A 21,447-nucleotide genomic window follows, 5' to 3' on the forward strand; every position below is an offset into this window, starting at 1 on the left:
AAATATCAATACAAGGCAATCAAAGCTAATTTATGGCCACTATTTGAATGCTGTGTAAAATTTGGCTTTCTTACATATACTCAGGATATATGGAAAATGTTTTGGCAGGGTGGTGTAGTGATTTAGAGGTGATGGCGTGTACAAGCACTGTTCTTTTTTCATGTATCTACAGGTTGTTAAAATAACATGTCATTCCCTTGCTGAAATACTGCCAGCCACTTTTGCTCTTATGTTAGAGAGGATAAGTCATCTGAAGGTTGGAGGTATACCCTGGCAAGAAAAATGTGCTGTCCATCCAGCCTTATGATGTAAGCAGGCTGTCAGGACAGCTTTGCCTCTGAACATGCTTTTATAGCTCAGATTTTCAGGTATTGCTTATGTTTCCATGAGTGAGATGTGTCAGGTCTATCTGTCTGAGCTGTTTAAACTTTGCAGTGTATGTAATGATGTAAGATGTGTGGACTCATCTACAAGTTTCCATAGTACTACCTCATCTATAAAGTGCCTGCAGCACTGAGTTGTTGCAACTTATCTTCATGTCTCAGAGCCTGAACACACTATACTGCAGTATTATGAGCATGATACAGTTTAAGCCACAGGCCCTTTTCCAGTGGGTCACAATTTGGCAAATATTGATCAGTTAGTGAGAATGCTTGTTCTTTTAAGCTGTTTGTATGTCTTGGCTACTCTGACGACTTTGAAGCAGTTTGTTTTGAATGCCGGGTTAGCTGAAGGTCAGTGTCATTGCCTCTTAGTTTAAACTTGAAAACAAGCTGGTTTACTTCCTCAGGGGAAATTTTTCACAGTTTTACAGCCACATAACCAGACAAGTACAGTGGCATGTATACAAGCTCCTTCCGGTCTCAGTAATGATCAATAATTGGTGTGTTTAGCACTTAAAACACTTATTTTTTACATTGCTAAGACGGTGTAGTGCCTCATTCGTCCAGGAGTGTTCTATCGTAGAAAAGGTTTCAGTCGTAGTCATCTGGACACTGTTTTCAGAATCAAGACGTTTCGGCTCCCATCCGGAAGTCATTCTCAATAGTGAAAAAATGGGACGGGAACTAGAAATTTAAGCTACTCTGTGTTACATAAGCCCTGCCCTCAGGAAGGAATCTGCCTGAGTATCTGCTAAAAGCTAGTTTCACCTGAAACTGACCTAATAGTTTCCAAGATGGCCCAGTAATCAGTAATCAGGCCTATTGTTTTCTGGCTGCATCTACTTCATCCGTGTTAAGTACCTGATTAGCATGTGATTGGCGTGACCAAGTTGATAATACACTCTGATAGACTTTGGGCAGATTGAATCTCAGACCACCATTTCTGTTCAAAGAGCTTAAATTTCTAGTTCCCGTCCCATTTTTTCACTATTGAGAATGACTTCTGGATGGGAGCTGAAAAATCTTGATTCTGAAAACAGTGTCCAGATGACTACGACTGAAACCTTTTCTACGATTTTTACATTGCTCTACATTTTTGAGTTTTGTTTAGTTTGATCTGCCATTTACAGCAGTTCATTCATAATGCATCTTTTATTTTAAAAAAATCTGCTTTTTAGAAATCTTTTATTCTCGGCTGCAACTTTGCTCAATAACTTTACTACAAACTTACATTTCATTTATTGCTATATGCTATATGCTATGCTGTAGAAGATAGAGATCTTGTATATAACTTATAATTGGCAGCCTCACTACTGGTAAGAAATCCTGAGAATTCCCAATCTTATACTAGTGCTCTCTTTTTCCCAAATTTAAAACCTGTATATCACACTGCGTAGAACTCATTGGGACCATTTTTATGTAAGGTAACATGAGGCTAGGGATTGCTATGGCTCTCAAAACTTTGTCCGCAACCCGCTGTGACTTAATAAATAATTAGTAACTTGTAGCAGAAGCAGTGAATTTTATATTGACACATTGACAAACAAACAATATTTAATGTGAATTGTCAGGTCAGTTAAGCAGAGTGGGCACAAGATCAGTACAGAGGATCTGATTGGTGTATCCCTATTGCAAATATCTATCTGCCCTGTAGACAAAACGTATATCCATTTACATATTGATTGAGCATTGTTTAAAATGTATTATGTTGTTGTGTTGCTGGTGTTTATTTAGCCACACTACGGAGGATAGATTCTTCCATAATTTTAAGGATTTACTGAGTAATTTCCAAAGACAGCATCTCAGCTATATCTGGATGTGAGACATAAATGGGGGGTCAGACCGAAAATAGCACTGCATTAAAAAAAGGAAAGGTGCTGAGTTTGTGTGGGTGTATTGCTGCAGGTACAGAGAATATCAAAAGCAAAGCAACAATCATTGTATGCATTGTGTTGGCAATCATGATGTGAAGTTATGCTGTTCATGTTTCAAAGTAATTAACCAAGACTGCGCGCTTTCACGTGTTTGATGCCCAGCATAGGTCATTGCAAGGTGAAAACCTGAGCCTGCCTAAACCTTTTTGTTTATGAAATGAGTAACGGCACCTGTTTGGATCAGGTTTGACCATATGTGATTATTACAATGCTTCAGAGTAAATCTGAACACTTCAAAAGGAGGGTGGAAGTGTGGACTTATGTCAGACATCACCCCCTAAATGCATTTCCCTTCTTGGTAATGTCTCAGTTACATGGTCTGTTATTAAGCAACCTTCAGCAGACCGCTTACTTAGTGAGTGTTGGGTAACAATGCAGGGGGTATTGTGAGTCAACTCAAGCCAATGTCACACAATGCAACAAGTTCAAAAGATGATTCAATCTACCCCTCAACTTTCCAGAAAATTAACTTCTTGCATTAACTCCATTGGGAAAGATTTGACCCTTGTCTTGGCAGCACAGATGAAGCTTGTGGATATTATCATTTTACAGCATGAATGCCTCTGTTTCTTTAGGCCCTGTTGTTGTGGCGAAGGCAGTGGTGTGCTCAGAGTTTCCATGTATCTGTGTGTGGGAGTCTAGAGGAACAAACAGCTGTTTCTTTATTCATATCTCCCTCTGTGCCCATCTACTGCTCTGACGGGGGATGAGGATGCTCCAGAGCACCCCATCAGAATCTCTTGCTATAACAACAATTCAGCATGGTAAATAAAATAGTACAATGTTTGTTTTCATTTAAACTAGTGAATATTGTACCTTATAGTGGGATTGTGTTTTTTAGGGGAGATGGTATTGGGGAGTAGCAGAACAGCTGAAGAATAAATAGCTTTCTTGACCAGAAGGGGATTTCCTGCTGACTCCTTAATGTTATCAAGTGATGGAGTTTGCTGTTCAAGTGTGTAATCTTCAGTCTCTCCTTTTTTCTCTTTCATTTGTCCTTCCATTTCTGATATGAAGTTTATTAGTTTATTCAAAATCCCCTATAGCAAAGATGAACATATTTTACTGAACTCAGCTGATCTTTCTATGAGAAACTTCAATGATCTATTCTGTTTGCTTTGTTTGTTCTCATTCCCTTTGAGTATGATAGCCTCTTTGAAAGTCTTCCGTTTTCTCGTCATAACCATAGACTGTATAAAACAGGTCATAACTAATAGATCAAGCCAATCAGTAATGAAGATATCTGTTTTCACTGCAGATCACTGACATGCCAGTGCATTTTTAAGCAGCAATTATAATTAATCAGCAGCATGAGTTACGGATGGAATAACCAATACAAATACCTTCTTTATCTCCAAAGGCAGTGTTTATATGTTGCAGTGAAGGTGGATATCCTATGGTCTTTAAAATTTGGAACCTGCAACTAAAAATGAGAAATTTTGTCTCACACCCTGCAACAATATGAAAACACAAGTACAGCCAACACTGCAAGTGGGCCCTCAGCTTCAGTTGGTTCCAAAGTTATATGAGATAATGAACATCTTTCTCCCTCAATTTACACCTCAGATCAATTCAGCATACTAGCTAATGTCAATAAAGACCAGAATTTTAAAAGAATCAAGTTGAGCTCTTGACTTTTGACGTTTACATGGAAAAGTTCTACAGGTCTGATGTACAAGATCAGACTCAGTATTTCTGAAAAAAATTAAATATTGTTTGTAACTATCCCTTTATATATTCACATTTTTACAAAATTTTCAGCAGTTCAAAAATATATTTTTGAAAATTCTAGTGTTTTTTTTTCTAGTAAAACACAACAAGAAACATTGGACTCAGTTTTACCATGATTTTAACTCTTTAATGTGGGATTTTTGTTTTACATCTTGCATCTACCAGAACATAACATGCAATTGTTCCATATGTTTCATGCTACCTTTTTCCCATGACATAGGATTATGTTAATCCCATAGGCTGACCAAAGGCTGGTGGTGTCAGTCTTATCTCGAAAATGTAACTCGACCCTTCTGCTCTGAGCTTTCCTAATAGAGCTTTTAGTTGAAAACACTTGGCTCCTTTCTTTGAACTTGATAGCTCTTACATAAAAATAACATACTCATCATTGTGGAGGCCTGGACAGTGAACTGCGTGTTATTGCTTGTCATTAACATACTCTATCTCTCTTTTCTTTTTCCCTTTCACTCCCTCTCTCTCTGCAACATTCTGTTCTTTCTCTTCCTGTTCCTTTTTCTCTCTGATTTAGGGTCCTCCTGGTCCCCCTGGTTTACCTGGTCCTCCAGGAAAAAGAGGTTCTCGGGTGAGTAAGCTGTGCAAAGGTGACGGTACACAGGCACGTTGCTGTAAAGTAGGTGTAATATATTGATCAGGAGGAGCAATTTGATCTTCTCACTGTATGTAATAGTGGGAAACAATTAGGAATAAGTTAAATTAAAAATAGAGGAGTTTTTTTTAAACTAACAGATATGTGTCATTTTTCTCTCTTCATACAGTAGAAAAGTCCTTTATATGGGGAGGTCTATATATCTGTACAGATAATTTTAGTTGGTAGACTGATCCCAGATAATATAAACAAATATAATATCATTATATTATATTATGAGAGGGCATAAAATGAAAACAGAAAAGAGAAGGAAAGACAACTGTGTACAAACAGTGCTGTTTTGTTTAGATTTAGAGTAATGTAGCATCTTTTCAGATGCTGGCCTCTCTACATTAGCCATCATAGCACAGAAAGTATTGTGGTATGGTCACTGAGTCACTATAAAGAGTTTAAGGTCAGGTTTATTGGCCTTTAAGGCAGTGAACTTCCTAATCAACACCACTAACACATTCACCGAAGACTTAATGATTGTATTTTTATCTTTTGATATGGCAGTCAGCAGGCACAGGCCAGATGTGTTTTTCCTGTATTTACCATCACAATCCAGCTGCAATTGTTGGGAAAGAGGTGCTGACAGACATGTTTGTGGTTAGCTTGATTAAAGTCAGGAACAAGCCTTGCTTTGCAAAGGCTCATTACAATTAGATAGTTCGCTTTGAGGATGCAGGCAACATTGTTTACTTGTCCGCACCTTTGGAGCATGTAGGTTGAGTGACCAAACAGTTCCAGATGCAACCAGCGACGGCGGCACAGGCTGCGTCTCCACTCTGATCTTGAGACTACACTGTATGCAACTGCCAAGGCTGTCATGATGAAATGCTGCGATCTTGCCACAGGCCCTGGAGGCATCTTTAAACAGAACAGGACACATTTTACTAAATGGATATGGTATGTGTTAGAGGGAAGAGGGAAGGTGTATAAATAGTACACTCTTGGTCTTTATAGAAGCTCTACCCTGCAGAGCAACATCATCATGTCTAATTTAACTCAGGGAATATAAATATCTACAGTGCGTCAGTGTTTAGGGATATAAAATGAATGTAATAAAATGACCTTAATGCTTGATTACTTATAGACAGTTTTGAACATCTGCTTTTGAACCACATCAAACAATAACTCTCAAGTGTCCAAATAATTGTTAGTGACAAATCATTGCTTATTAACATGGGAAAATGTGGTTAGTACATGTTTATGTGCATGAGCGGGGTTGTTTTCCTCTGCATATATTACATGTATGTGTCTGTGTGTGTGGTTGTCTATGTGAGTTCATAGTTAACTGTCTACATCAGTTCAAAGTAAAATACAGATGCAGCATTTTCCCTTGTTGAGCCAGATTCAACGTTTTTGCCAGACGACCCTGCTTTGTTTTGCTGGTGCCCCCTGCGCTGGCATCCCTGCTGCATCAACGGATCGACTCCATTCATATATATGAGAAGGCTGTGTTTTTTCACACAGGGCTCAAGTTGATCTGAAAGTGGCCTCATGTTCTACTGTATTTTAACAGAGAGCATGACAGGCAGACTAGAAGGCTGATAGACAGGAAAACAGGCTGGTAGACAGTAAAACATGTCTCCTAGTAAAAGGCTTGGAAAGCACATAGCTGATACAGAACATACTCTTAACCCCATAGGCTAAGTCATAAAGTGGAGACAGAGGGAGGCTTGGAATCATTATGTGGTGGGATGTTGAGGGTAGTATGCGGTACCGTGGTTGTGTCTCTGCAGTCTCAGCACAGAGCAGCAGTCGTATTTGGCTGCCTCTAATTGTTAACTTGTGGGATAAGGGACTACACCGTCTAATTGTTAACGTTATCAGACTGTGAGCCTATGAACCAGGGCACACCATTTGGTGTGGGCATTTATCGTGGAAAAAGACCCATTTACTTTAGAGGTTATTTTATTCTAAACAGTTTAAGTATTGAGGTGGTGACTGATATCAGTAAAGTATTTTCTGAAGGAAAAGACTGCAGTGACATTTTTGTATTGCTGTTTTGGCATTTTGCAACAGAGCAGCTTTTATGTCACTGTTGAGCATTTCCTGGCCAAATACATATCACACCACAGTAATGCCCATAGAAATTGGGTCATTTTGTCTTTGAGGCGGGCCTAAGTAAAATGTTTTGTAAGTTAAAATGTAAGACTCTCTTATCACACTTGATGCAATATTTACCAAAACTTTTAACCAAACAATGACTTCAACAACTTCAAAAGTTAACTTTCTATTCTTTCATTTTCCATAGGCAAAATGCTCTTGTGGAATCCAGGCTCAGATTACTGACATTAAAAAGTGAGAAAGAGAGAGGGAGACCCTTCTTCCTGGCTTTTGGCTGTAGTGCAGAGAAAGCTTGGCCTGCAAGCAGCAGGGGTACAAATATGCAGGAATCTAGTGTATTCTTGGTGTGTGTGCATATGAATGTGCACATTTAGTTGTAGGCATAGATATGTGATGTTCAAGGAATGAAATTGCATTGGTGCACTGAGAACAAACGTGATGCAAAAAATAAACGTATTGTAAGCATGTATGGTATGTGCAATTCTGAGTTGCACATACCATACATGCATACATGAGATACCTCACTCAGTTCTCAGAGAACCCCGGTTTTCTGAAAACTGAGTGAGGTATCTCACCATGAGGCGCGCCTTCTGGCATGACCAATCACGGAAGCTCTACTACCACCACGTCTGTCAGGGGACAGACCAATCATCTGAATTGCACAGGTTGGCCCGCCCCCCTTTATAACCCCAAGGCCCCAAACACTGTATTCTCAAGCATATTTCTTCCACGTGCCCTAACACATGTAAGCGAGCAGTGCTGTGAGATATCTCACGCAGTTATCAGAGTTACCCTGGTAGCCAAATGTTCTCTTTTGAACCTTGCTCTGTATCTCATTATGGGAGATGTGACCCACTCCTGAATTTCATGCACAGAAGCCGATATTAACTTGACCCTGGGAGGTCCACACCGCATACTCTCCCCATGGGCTAATACACAACTACGATAGATCCACACTAAGGACTGAGTGCGCCAACGAAGGCACCATCACGTAAAGGTGGTAAAACCAAATAAATGTGTGTGGGGATGCCCAGTGCACGTAATGACAGCAGGGGCTCGCTGCTCCACATTATATCTTTAAGGCCAGTCTGTGTAACGTTACAGAGCGAGTGAGAGGCTCTGTGATTGGTCAGGCCAGAAGGTGCTTCCCATAGCGAGATAGCGAGTTTCGAAAGAGAACTATAATATTCACTGACTCTAGAGCAACTATTTTCTTACACAAGAATATCTTCATTTCTATCTCCCTTTAGTTCAGATTGCTTAATCAATATTTAGCTGTCTTATGACTCATCTTAAATAATAAGCAGCTGTTGTCAACAGTACACAGTAATTTAATGTTGTGTTAGCTCTCTCTCTCTGTCTGCATCTGTTCCAGGGTCCCACCGGTCCACATGGAAACCCAGGACTGCCTGGACCACCTGGGCCCAAGGTGAGTGGCCTTCTCCCATTGTAGGGAGACACAAACAGCTCCCTGAGAGTGCCAGACAGGGTTCTAGTTGGTATCTGTGAGTGTGGATGAGCCAGATGAATTCCCTCAGAGCTAGAACCAGCTCTTCTGAGCCCAAGATGCAGGCCAGGGTTCGTCAGTGTCATACTCTGTTCCCAATCCTTTTGCCAATGGAAGTGAACCTGTTAGGTAAAGAAGTGGCAATCCAATGAAAAAGGTGAAGTGCTTGATTTTGGTTTGGGTTTGTGATAAAAGGGCCTGCCACACCACAAGTGTCCTATAACTGCCATTAAATACACAATGCTTATGTTAATCTTATTGGCAACAGAGATAATCATGATTAGGACTATGGATGAAAAATATTGAACAGTGCAGTGTTTTGCACTGGTGCTGTTTCTTCTGCAGACAAGGCCACACACAGCCTTTCTTTAGACATAATGGCTAGTTCAGTCAGAGACACTTATGTCAAGGAATTGATAATTTATAGCAAATTGTTATATAGTTAGATTTGGCAGAAAAGTTAATCCCCCTTAATAAACACATACATAAATATTAAATCTAAGTTAAATCAACAGTACAAAATACCAGATAAGGAGGAGGTGGGGGTAGTGGAGGGAGCTGCAGCAGCAAACGGCATTGGCATGAGCATAATCAGCGGCACAAACAGTGATAGTGTCGGGACTATACACCTGCATTGGACATTACTAGCCACACAGCTGTGAATGAGCCAATGATTGTAAAGCATATTGCAAACATGTGATGCCGATCAGCCAATACAAGCGCGACTGGAGTGCTCTGCCTGAACTAATGCTGTGCTTCATTTAATTGCCTAAGACTACTATTTTGTGTGATGACATGTTCGGTGTCCGCGCTCAGTCAAAAGATGACACGTCACAAGTCTCAATTACACGCATGTGATAACATGTCAAGCTACAGGGAAAGGAAAAACCGACAGAGTAATTGAAGGAGACCTACCCTTGCAAATGATTATTAACACAAAACTGACAAATTACCATTTATAGACAAAAATTATTAATAAAAGTTTACAGAATTATTAATGGGTAGTCTTACCTGAATTTGTCAAGCCTCTCAGGCTCGGGTCAGTTTGTAGACCTGTAGTGTTTCCACCAGGTCACTGAATTGTCCTTTAAATCCTGTACACTCACAAATGTGTACTCTGCTGTAGTTAAAAAAAAATTATCAAATGGCATCAATTATAGCAGAGACTGACGTGTTGTTCCCTAAAGAGCCAGTCTCTTCTGCTCAGAGCATGTGCAAGTAGGATTAAACCAGACACAGCCAGATGTAGGCAAGCGTGATAATAATGAGTCAGTGCGTTTTCACAGTGTAGCAGGAAAGACCAGAGGAGACAAGGGTGGTTGTTGGCGTAAATGACATACCCTTTAGCCTAGGGCATAATCGTGCTAGTCTTGGCTCATTAGCCATGACACTGACTACATATAAAGGGAAAATAAAATGAATAAAGCATTTTAAAATCTCTGGTAAGCTTTTCCCAGCATGGGACCAGATGTAAAGAATACATTGGTACAAGTGAGCAAGGATGTGGGCCGCTCCATGCAGATGGTTGTGGTGACTGTGGTCCTGACTGGCTACCACAGAGTGGCTGCATACACCATGCAGTCATTAGGAGAACAGCCATGCTATAGGAGCAGAAACAAAGGATAAGTGGATGATCCATCCTCCCTTCTTTTGTCTTTTGATGTGAAACTTTTTGCTTGTAAGTGGATAGCTATTCACTTGGAGTTGTAGTTAGTACATATATAGCTACAGATTAGACAAATTTATGAAAGTACTTTTCATGCAATGTGATCTCTTTGCCTACCTCACCCCACACACATAAAGAGAGGAATGTTCTGTTTTCCTCCTTGATTAGTCAAACAGCACAGGGAGATACTGTAGATGGAGTTGTTCTGTGTCACCTCTGACCTTGCTGGGACACTGTGCACATTTGGCTGAGGGCCTCCGATTGGTTATTATGAAATATGGGGCCTCTGTGTACACATACATCAGATCCCAAATCAGTGTATCTAATACCATAGTGGCCTGTTGGTGAGTCATTCTCCCACCCCCAACCCCTTTCTGGAGGCGGAATAGGGATTGAGAGACTCTTTGTCTCAGTTTGGGAAAATAACTCCTGTTGAAATGTGTTTGGTTACTAGGACATATACAGGACAATAGTCCCTGATGCTGAGTTTAGTTGACGTGTTGTAAGCTCAGTCTGAAATTTTAAAGATGATATGCTTGCAGGACTTAAAAAGAGCTTTTCAGTCTATTTCATGCACTGCTGACTTTTTTTTTTCAAACAGAAAGAAACCCTGGTTTTATGCTGTAGTAGAATTTCTGCTCTCCTACCCCCAAGCTTTTCTTTGCCTCACTGGCTGGCAGTCAAAACTATGGAAATATGATGCTCAAAATCCAAGGAGGTAATACCTGTTTGGAGCAGGTAACAGACAGCTGTTGAGGAGAATGTATGTATCTAAGGTGTCAAACAATGGCTTAGCACCTCACACCAGAACCAGCTGAAAATCTTAGATAATACATTTTATATTCAAAAATCCATACTACACCTCATCACATGTACACAGCACATTTTGTAACTATTAGGGAAGATATTGTAGTGTATTGATTGATGCTGGTTTGAGGTCTTTTCTTAACATCCAACCCCATTTTTATTTCTGGTCATTTCTGTCCCTAATGAGTGTACAGCTCCACTGGAATAGCTAACCATTCAACAAAACCTGACCATGAAATTTATAGTGTTGACATCAACAAGTCAGACAATCAGATTAAGTAATTGTGCTAAAATTATGTGGATGTCTCATGCTGATTTGGCATTCCATAACACCTCTGTAGATGCAGCACTATCTGGAAGGATGTTTGAGTTTCAACTTGATGTTTTAGATTTATGACAATAGAAAAGATTTATGACCCTAATCCACATCAGTTTGGGAAGAAAAACCATGAGACCTCTGGCTGTTGAAATGTAATATTGCTGTTCTGTGGAAATGCACTTAACATCAGCTCCATTCTGGCAGACTCTTTGACGTGTTCTCCGCCTTGTGGGAATTACACATGTGGTCTGGGATGAGTGAGATCTGGATCCTCAAAGGCATTTGTACTTCATTGTTAAGTGTTACCTCCTTGCTTGGTCACTGTGCAGAAATGTGGACGCCAAATCTGTAATGATTTCTAGATCAGTCCTTTATATATGATGAACTGTACGCAATTGTGAGTATTATACTAACAGATCAAGGGTCCCCTAGAAGCTGCAGTGTATTCATGAAGAATGGAACTGAAATTACTAAACTATATAAACTAAAGAAAAAACATGTGTGCAAATTGCCTTTCCTGGGCATTTTGAATTTCTTGGCATTTTAAAGGTCACTTAAAAAGGCTTCAAGTATCATTACCATTCACTGATGTTAGTAAATTGTGTGGGTTATCGTCATTGTTGATTGGAAACATGTTGTTCATGTTGTTCAGTTGTTCATAGACTGACTTCAGACTGTGACAGCTCCAAGTTAAGGATGAACCACAGACATTTTCAAGCAAAAGTGGTTTCTTCAAAGACAAAGTGTCCTCACACATACTCACAGAGTCTATGCTTTATAAACAAACTCACAATCACTCACACACAATCTCAGTTATCTTGAAGTACTTTAGTGGTTAAGGACAACAAATATACATACAGTGTGTGTGTGTGTATATATATGACATAGATAGATAAAGTCACCATCATATTAATACTGTGACATTGTCACACTGTATTATATTGTGCATTACTGGGTTTGGTTTTGTGAATTCTGGCTTACTTTAAAGAGTGCAACATCTGTTTTGCAACAGGAAGTAATGAGTTTATGGGCAAAGCAGTCTAGATTTTGAGAAAGAGAAAATCTTTCAGTTATTTTAATAAAATAGCAAGCTCTGATGCTGGTAATGAATGTTCATGGGAAGGATACTCATGACTTCAGAAATTATTAAATAAAAACAAATAAATAAAAGAATCACTGAAGGTTAGAATAAAAAAAAAAAAATACAATACATTTTGTAACTGATGCTGCCAGTATGTGATAGATTTGAAATAAATTTGAGTTGCTTAAGGCGCCCTTAACCTGCGACCCTGTTTCTGTTTTAGGGTTCAAAGGGAGACCCCGGGCTGTCTCCAGGCCAGGCGCCACCAGGAGAGAAAGTAAGGAATCTCTCTGTGTCAGGCTGCCTTTCCCTCTGTGTTTCTCTCAGGCCCCTTTTTTCTCTTTTCCTCTTGATCTTTTTAGACTCTATCTCGCTTCTGTTCATCCCTGTCTATCACAAAGCCTGTACTCCTTTGACAGTGATACTTGTCTGGAGACATTTTACCTGAGCTAGTACTTATGCTTCCAGTCTTCACAAAATGAGTACTTACTGATCGCTAATAAGCAGTCAGTGAGCATATTCTCTGTTCACTGACTGCTTTCTTCTCTGCTCTCAATTTAATTTATCAGTAATTTAAGCAAAATATTGTGAAAAGGATCCTAAAATGTTGGTTTAGATCATACAGTATAACAGTTTATAATGAATAATAAAAATTATTTAACAAATCTGCATATGATGAGTCACTAACGACTCAACGCTTTCTAATTTGATGATGAAAAACAGGTTTTTAAATTTCATCCAATAAACGTTTTTCTTTATATTTGTTAGTGTGCTTGATCAATGAGGTTAAGAGTTTGGTTTTCCGCATCCCATTTAATGCATTCAGCAACTTCCTCTAAACCTTCCCTTTCTGCATTTCTGACTCATTCTATTATAATTGATTAGTCTGGCATCACCACAGCTGGTCTCTCTTACTCTCTACTCTCTCTCCATCTTTGTCTCTTTTTCTTCCAAACGTCATCACAATAATGATTTTCCTGAGCAGCACTGCTAAATGTCTTGAACTAATTAAGCTCCAAAAGTATCTTTCTCCCTTCAAGTTTGAATGCTCTTTGCACTCATAGAAAAACTGTCATCATTTCTCCCTTCAGATCCTTTTTGGGACAGATTAATATTAAATTTCACTTAAAAGTAAACATATAGCATTTTTTCCATATTTGTCCAACTTCATCCCACAATTATTGCATACTTCTCTCTTTTGTAGCAATTGTTAGCCATTGCATCTTTATCCCTCTCTTAGTATGTTTGTCTGTATTAACATAATTTCTCTAATCTCCATTCAACCTCTCACCTACCGGCTTATCAGATTTTTCAGAATAGCCAAATATTGCTCCACATATGGTTTTGATTAGAAGCAGCTTGAATGAGACATCTTTAATATAATAAATAGCACTTTTTAACTGTCCATATCACTCACCACTACTTTTTCCTGCTCCAGATAAACATTTTTTTTTTTACAGTGGTCCTAAATAATGAATTATCTTTTGTACCATTGCCCTGTTGTTCATTAGTCATCCGAGATTTATGAGCTTTTTGTGCTGGAAAATGATTTATTCAGTGTTAAGTAATTTATACTAAATTAGTTTACTTGCATCTGGGTTAGCTGCAAGAGAGCTAAAGCAGATGAGATGAATTTCCAATCATAACATACTATACTAAATTATATACTAAATACACTAAACTTTTCATTGTTATAATGCCTTAATAAAGCGTTTGCAATGGAATCAACAGATTGCTTTCTGTGTTTTTTGCAAGTGTTATGTCTTTTTCATTTGTTCCAATAGGGCGACAGAGGCCCAACAGGTCTGCCTGGGCTGGATGGATTTCCAGGTTTATTGGTAAGATTTAGTATGTTAAACTGATTGTGTTTAAACTAGCAGCTGATGCTGAAGATAGAAGAAGCCTTTGAAGACTTAGAATCTGTCAGAAACTATTTCTATATGATGCGTCAAAGTAGCACAGTTTGTTGATCCAACACATTTTAAAGAAATCTAATGGATTGCTACTTATATTTTACTTTTAAAGCAGCATTTTACCTGCTGGTGGCGTCAGGGGGTCACCAAAGTCATTAAGATTCCTCCTCTGGTGACCATGAATGTCTGTATGAAGTTTCATGGTAATCCATGTCTTAGCACATGTATTGAAGTCTACTCTTGACCAAAGTGGTGGACTGACCAACATTTCCATCCCTAGAGCCCTACCATGGTTAAAAATATAAAAAACAAGAAGAACAAACAATAAAACAAGAGGATTGCTAGTGAATCATTTGATGGAGAACTGCAGAGTTTGTTGTTCTTATTGCACATGCATCCATTCCAGAATGAGACACCTGAGGGATGTTAAGGGATCTAGGAATATTCTGGATCCTCTTTCCTGCAGCCACATTTTGGTATCACTCTAAATGTCCAAGGTCACAGTTAATGATCTCTGAACTGGGATGGTGTGATTTGAGGGCTAGCATGCTAATTCTGACTGCAAATTCCCATGCATGCAAGACTGACATTTAAAATGTGTTTGATGGTCTGTATTAAAATCCATATGGTTATATTTTATATGGTTTGTTGTGCAGAGGTTGGTGAGATTGGTGGTGTGTGTGCATCAGATGGAATTGTGCTAAGGTTAAAAGTAGGTGATAATACAGTATGTGACACATGTTTTGATATTTCATTCTCTATTTCAGAAAAGATTGTTCATTAAAACTACATTATCCCACTTGTAGTGTTTCCAGTAACCAGTCCATGACACATGTTGGGTTCTGACCAATAGTTTAAAAATGGCTCTTTTCCAGAGTATAGTGTGGATGAGGTTTAAAAGGAAACGGACAATTAAAACATAAAAACTTTCTATAAAATTAATAGTTGGCTCATTCTAATCCACAGTCAGTTTTGCGCTATAGCCAAATTCTGCATTTAGTTAAACAAGCACTTCTTTGTAAACTAAACAGAATTTATTGTTCAGTAAATCAGAGGTTTTCTTCTCTTAAGCCCTTTTATTTTTCTCTTTGACATGATTATCAACAACAGATGTTTACAGCTCCAAAACACAAGGTCAGGGCCAGGTCAGTATCTTTTTGGGGGTAGCGAGAGACCTTCTTGAACGGTACCATTGACTCCGTTGTGTGCTTCCAAGGTTGTGACACATAAACCTTCACACTCAATAAAAGGCCCACTTGGGGCTGAGAGCATAGGCCCTGAGCCAGTCATTTCCTCTGAAAATACTTGACAGGGCACAGTTCATGTGTTGGGTATATTAGGTTCAGCTACTACAAACACTGGGATGGCCTCCTGGGAGGCAAGGTGAAGGCCAGCTATGTGAAGACTCAGAACTTCAATAAGAGGCTACCTAGACTGTAGACATAGTCATGTGGGTGGCAGGCTGACCTACTGGAGCAGATGTTCTCTATCGAAAGGACACCAGCTCACTTTGAGCAACAGCTATGCTGACCACACCAACAGCAATGTAAACTTTTGAGCAAGACATTGAACGCACTACAGCGTAAAAACTTATCTGAGTTAACAGTTACAGGGCATGAGTGTGCGTGTGAATATGTGCACACTAGTGGACATAGGGAGAAGGCCAGTGTTACCACCTTTTATTGATAGCAGCGTCCGTGAAATTCTCCTTCTTTAGGCATGATAATTGCTGACCAGAGGAGGCATGGGATATTATGCATGTCATTGACCCCCTGACCCTTGGCAGGTGCCTTTCCTCTTTCGGATGACCCTTGACCTTGAGCCTATCAGGTTTAAGTGAGGCAGCACCACATCCTAACAGCCAGCTCTAAAGCTCTGACTGAGTGAGAGGGGCAGAAACACAGATGGAGATATATGCAGAGACAGAGGTATGCAAAGACAGTAAAGAAGAAGACACTTCATAGATAGATGAAGTAAGAAAGTCAAATTAGCAAGAAAATGTTATAGATATATGCTTCTTTCGATCTAGATAAAGATAGACAGAAAGATTGAAGACAGGCAGAGAGCAGGGTGGGCTGTAGGCCCTGGTAGGATAACCTAATATTAACCACATTACGAGGCCTCAGATAATGGCTGTAGCTAACCCTTGGGGGAGAACACAGTGGGAACTCTGATACTGTGTGTGTGTGTTTGAATGTGCACACATGCAAAAGTATGTTTGCACATATGTCTTCGTATGCATGGTCTTAACTCTTAAACCAACCTTTTATTTGTATTTGTAATAATATGTGGAGAGCTATTGGATGGATTGCCATGAACTTTGGTACAAATATCCATGGTTCCTAGAGGATGCCTAATGACTTTGGTGATCCCCTGACTTTTACTGTAGCGCTACCATGAGGTTTTGTGTGAAAGTCTCAACAACTATTGACTGACCTTACCTTGACCTTTCATGCAGTGTTAAAATCAGGACTAAAATTTCATCTGACAATACCTGCCAAACCAATGTCATTCCCATTAGCCTTAAGCATTAAGATGGTGAACATGGTAAACATTATACCTGCTAAGCATCAGCATGTTAGCACTCTCACTGTGAGCATGCTAGGGTGCTCACTTTAGCCTTTAGCTCAAAGCTTTGCTGTGATGCTTTGAGGCATAAGTACAGCCTCATAGAGTCACTAGCATGGCTGTAGACTCTTAGTCTTGTTAATGTCTATGCTGTTTTTACATGAAATATACTCAATATACATTTGTTTTATTTCTTTTTCAAGGGTCCTAAAGGTTATCCAGGGCCACCCGGACTGCCAGGAGAACAAGTAAGTGGTGATAGGTGTGTGTGTGTGTAAAGGCCCCCACACATGATCAGCGGTAAAACCTCTCTGCGCTGGCTGTGCCATTGTTTTCCTATGGGGAGAGCGGTGGCGCCCAATTGGGTGAAACACAACCCTTGGCGGGATGCACTGCTCGAAATTTCCATGGAGCGCTGCGCTCAAAGTTCAAATTATTTCAACTTTGACCTCGGTTACCGCTGACCTTTCAAAGCGCAACCAATGAGATAACAGCTGTTTGCAACATAACCAGAAGCGACACATGCAAGCAGGAAAGGTAGAGAGTGATGGAAGAAAAACTCATACTCTGTGTTTCACAGTTCCTGAACTCTATAACACAACATTTAAAACATACCATGAGCTCGCCAGGAAAAGTAATACATGGCAAAATGTCAGTAGTCAGATGGGGCTACCACGTTTGTGAATAGGCATGTAGTTTATGAATTTAGCAAAATCCAATGCTAAAGTTAGCTTTGCGCACTTTTTGATGACATATACTTGTGCTGCGCTTTGCCTCTGCAAGTTCTGCACTATACACTGTGCCCTACCCCGTGGTGAGCGAAGAGCTAATTTATTTCTTATCATGTGAAGGCACCTTAAGCAAGAGAAAGAGTTTTATTTTGAGTTCAGCTGTTGTCATTAGCACTGTAGTTGCACTGATGCTAGTGTTCTATGTCACAGAATTCATACATACACCAACACCATTAGTCCACATACGTATGTGCACACACACACAAAACACAGCTGTGCCTGTGTGCGTCACACAGCCAGTTACATCAGTCCTTCAGCTGTCCCCTCCAGTCAGTGGTTCCTTTTATCCTCCATTTATCCCCCTCTCCTTGATGGAAAATCTCTTCACCTTGTCTAAATGCTAACAATTAACAAACCCCATCACACAGACTCTCTACACATCAGAAGGCTCTAAGCATAGAGGTTTAAGGAACAACAACTTTATAAAGTCATTTAAAAAAATTTTTTTTGTTTGAGAATGGCAAATCTAAATCTAATCACCTGGTAAAGTAATATTGGGCATTGATCAACAACAATATAAAACCCTCACAAATTTATTATGGTTTTGTCAGACAATAATGGTGAACGTCAGCAGAATATAAAGATTATTGTAAAAATGCTGATTGTACCTGTTCAAGGTCTGTCATTTACTGTATGCAAAGTCACACAGATAACAATAATTATTAATGCAACCAGTGATTGTTTTAAATTGTACTGGATACGAGCATCAGCTAAATGTTTAAAGTGTAAAGTGTCATTTTAACAGTGGGTTGAAAAAACAGTGGAGTGAGCCAGTGAGGGAGGGGTGGGTTGGAGGGGTGAAGAAAGGTACAGTTAATAGACAGAGTTGTCCTGATGGAGGCTGTCTGGAATGAACAGTGCTTGTTTTATTCCTCAGTTGGCAATGCTGGTCTAGGGCTGTGTGTCTCCCCTTTCACTTTATCCACCATCTGATCTCCCTATTCACCGTTCATTCATTCTCTGTCTGTCTGTGCCCCCCCCGCTTTGTCTGCTGCAGGGCATACCAGGACCTCCTGGGGAAGCCGGGGCTGCAGGTTACCCTGGCAGGCAGGTGCAGTGAAAAATACAGAAATACACTTCCAGTTCCTCCGTCAATCCTCTTAGATTCTTTGTTGCTCTACCAAGAACTCTACAGAGAATACACAGTAATAAGAATAACTGCATAATGCACACTGCTTTCTGCTTTCCTATGTATGTTTCTTACCCATTTTGGATTTGGAATTAAGTGGTAAACAATTATTTCCATATACAGTTCCACTAGAATATATTGAAAATATAGTTTACAATGAAATGCATAAATTAATGAAATTGGTTTCCTGATGTATTTTCATATGTGCCGTCTGTGGACTTAAACCATGTGCACTGCCAGCAGTGCGGATGAGGAAATATAAAGTCCAACTTAAAGTATAAAAACCATGTGTTTTCTTTTAGCTGTCTGTCAGTCAAGCCTGCTGTATTTCTCTTTTTTGGCCATTCAGAGTCTGATGTGTTTAGATTTGCCTCACCATGTGAAATCATGTGCTGTGACAATAGGTCCTCCTCCTCAGCAGTCTTTCCTTTGTTGCAGGGCTCAGCGGGGCCACAAGGTAACCCAGGGCCTAAAGGTGTCCGTGTAAGTACAAGTGGCTCTCTGCTCTCATTCTGCCCTTTTTTCTTCAGCAGCGCTGGATTGAACACTTCATTTCCTGAAAGGATTAGGACAGTGTCACAGTGACTACATCCTACTGACATAAATACTTTAATGCAGCCAAAGTATTGCTACCTGAAAATAATGATGATTATGATGTGGGAGTTAAGTGGCTGTGACTGTGTGTTATCTGTAAAAAAGGCAGCTACAAGCAGTTTTCGTATCTAATATTATGATGGCTGGAATAGCTTTATTTTGGATATGCCTTAGCCTACAATACACAACCAGTTATAATATGAAATGCCTCTACTTGTAATGGCTGGCACATCAGCAGATATTCCAGCACCTCAAGTATATGCAATGACTTGCATGTGTTGGATTAATTCACTGCATGGGTTTGATGAAGCCAACACATCCTCATCCTGAAACAGTAAGCAAATCCCACAGCAGATGGGAAACACAGTGTTTTATACGAAAGGATGGAACTTGTAGCTCAAACCAATGAACGAAGCTGTCGGTGTGTTGGTGATGTAAGAAAGGGAAAGAAATCTCCTTAGCTTTTTAATTGCTACAAAAATTGGATTGATTAATGGTTTCATACTTGGAGATACGGACTCAGATCCTGCCCTCATCATACTCAGCAGCAAACGACTGCAATGCATGCATACATGATGAGGACATCATCATGAGGACATCATGTACAAACAGCTATTTAAAGGTTCCCTGTGGAGTTTTTGACCTCTAGCAGTGCTAGCGAGCTGTTTTTCTATACGTGGGTCCCCATTTCGTTTATCTAATCTACGCACATGCATGTGTGCACATGCCAGTGTGCGATACACATTCCTGCCAATGGTTTCACACTATTCCACTGAGCGACAGGTGGCACAACACATCAACATATGCAGCGATGCGTGGGCAAAGACAGGGAAGAAAAAGACTGCTTTGTTTACATGGATGTAAACAATGTTAGATTTAAAATATTTAAAAATGTGGCTTTCCAATTGTTTTATGAGGAAGGAAATGCATTAACACCTGTGTTAGAGCTCAAGGATACACACAATGCATTTTGGTGAGTAACACTGAATGTAAACAACTTTTGCTTGTTTACAAAAAAAATCCACAAGGCACCTTTAAGATGCAACCCTAATGTCAGTGAACTCACTCCAGATATTGCTTGTGGCCACATTGCGTTTAGTTTGAACAAAGAATGTAAAGAGAGTTTGTATGGACAGAATAACTCAGCAGCCTGGCCAGTGGCACCAAATATTCCTCCAGAATTTCCCACAAGATACATTAGGGTCATGGTCACAGACGTTTCAGAAATACTGTATCATGCCACTGAAAAATGTCGTTTTGTTGTATGTTCAGACAATATTGTGATATGAAATATTGCTAATTTCCAGGGTTTCATTGGGCCTCCTGGTGTTGCAGGGCCACCGGGGCTGGAGGGGGAGAAAGTGAGTGATCTTTGTTTAAATTAAGTGCACCTGATGTCAAGGTCTTTTTATCCACGATTCCAGTGACACATTTTTCATTCCTAATACCATTCACAATTATTTCTTGTAATGCCCTTTTCTTCATGTCTTCCCACTCCATTTATTTTCCCCACCTTTGTCTGATACTTAGTACCTCTGTTCCAGTATATCTTGATATATGTTGAGCTACTTACTAATTACAGATGTATATTAGAACATCTTTTTTACTCACTGTAAAAATTGTTAACTTTCTGTTTTTTTGCTTTAACTGTTAGGCAAAGGTAAAATGTTCTTGGCAGCAGTTATGTAAAGCTTTCATTCACGGCTTTAAAATTATTAGGTTACAGAAAAAATGTGAGGAAAATTTATATTCCATTCAGGCTATGCCTTGGTTTTGCCAAGGGAACTATTAATCCAGTGTGATAAAACAATTTTTGAATCCTCGCTAACAATAGGCGATATTAAGAATCGCTCTGTACAATGTCATAGTATTAGAGGAGGGTGGTTTTCCTACATTCTATTCAGGTAGATATATAGATTCAAAGAATGGTGCCTTCCTTACTCTTCTATAACCTGTAAAAATATCTTAATTTTAGTCCCGTGGATAAAACTTGTTGTTACATCAATTCCTTGGGAGCAGCACAGTTTCGTGCCCCAGATTTTGAGTCATTTATCCACTTGTTTTTCTTTTCTAGGGCATTCCTGGTCCTGTTGGAAAACCTGGCCCCAAAGGAAGACACGTAATGAATCAAATTTGATTTCTGCCATAGCTCATAGTTGCTTCCAAACACAAAAATATATACCGTTTTCATCTATCAATAGATATTGGGAGACATTTGCAGGCATGATTGTTTGTGTTATCTTGTCTGGAAAATCAGGGAGATTCTGAAAACTGATAGAAATGTTATCCAGCTCATAATGTATAC

The 21,447-nt window shown here is 39.5% G+C and overlaps 1 protein-coding gene across 3 annotated transcripts in view; it reads left to right on the forward strand.

Moving 5' to 3' along the window:
- LOC122877771 (collagen alpha-1(XXIV) chain) overlaps positions 1-21,447 on the forward strand; it is a 96,430-nt gene that overhangs the window by 18,850 nt on the left and 56,133 nt on the right. Inside the window, exons 1-10 of one of the 3 annotated variants that reach the window (XM_044199786.1) lie at positions 3,023-3,081; positions 4,578-4,631; positions 8,143-8,196; positions 12,371-12,424; positions 13,932-13,985; positions 16,832-16,876; positions 18,417-18,470; positions 18,987-19,031; positions 20,450-20,503; positions 21,217-21,261. In XM_044199786.1, the coding sequence (XP_044055721.1) occupies positions 3,079-3,081; positions 4,578-4,631; positions 8,143-8,196; positions 12,371-12,424; positions 13,932-13,985; positions 16,832-16,876; positions 18,417-18,470; positions 18,987-19,031; positions 20,450-20,503; positions 21,217-21,261 (462 nt within the window). In that variant the 5' untranslated portion in view covers positions 3,023-3,078. Of the gene's footprint in view, positions 1-3,022; positions 3,082-4,577; positions 4,632-5,521; positions 5,604-8,142; positions 8,197-12,370; positions 12,425-13,931; positions 13,986-16,831; positions 16,877-18,416; positions 18,471-18,986; positions 19,032-20,449; positions 20,504-21,216; positions 21,262-21,447 lie in introns of those variants that run through there. The other 2 variants (XM_044199785.1, XM_044199787.1) reach the window with 2 other exon arrangements.

The sequence above is a fragment of the Siniperca chuatsi genome, linkage group LG6, assembly GCF_020085105.1.
Source record: "Siniperca chuatsi isolate FFG_IHB_CAS linkage group LG6, ASM2008510v1, whole genome shotgun sequence".
Lineage (NCBI taxonomy): Eukaryota > Metazoa > Chordata > Actinopteri > Centrarchiformes > Sinipercidae > Siniperca > Siniperca chuatsi.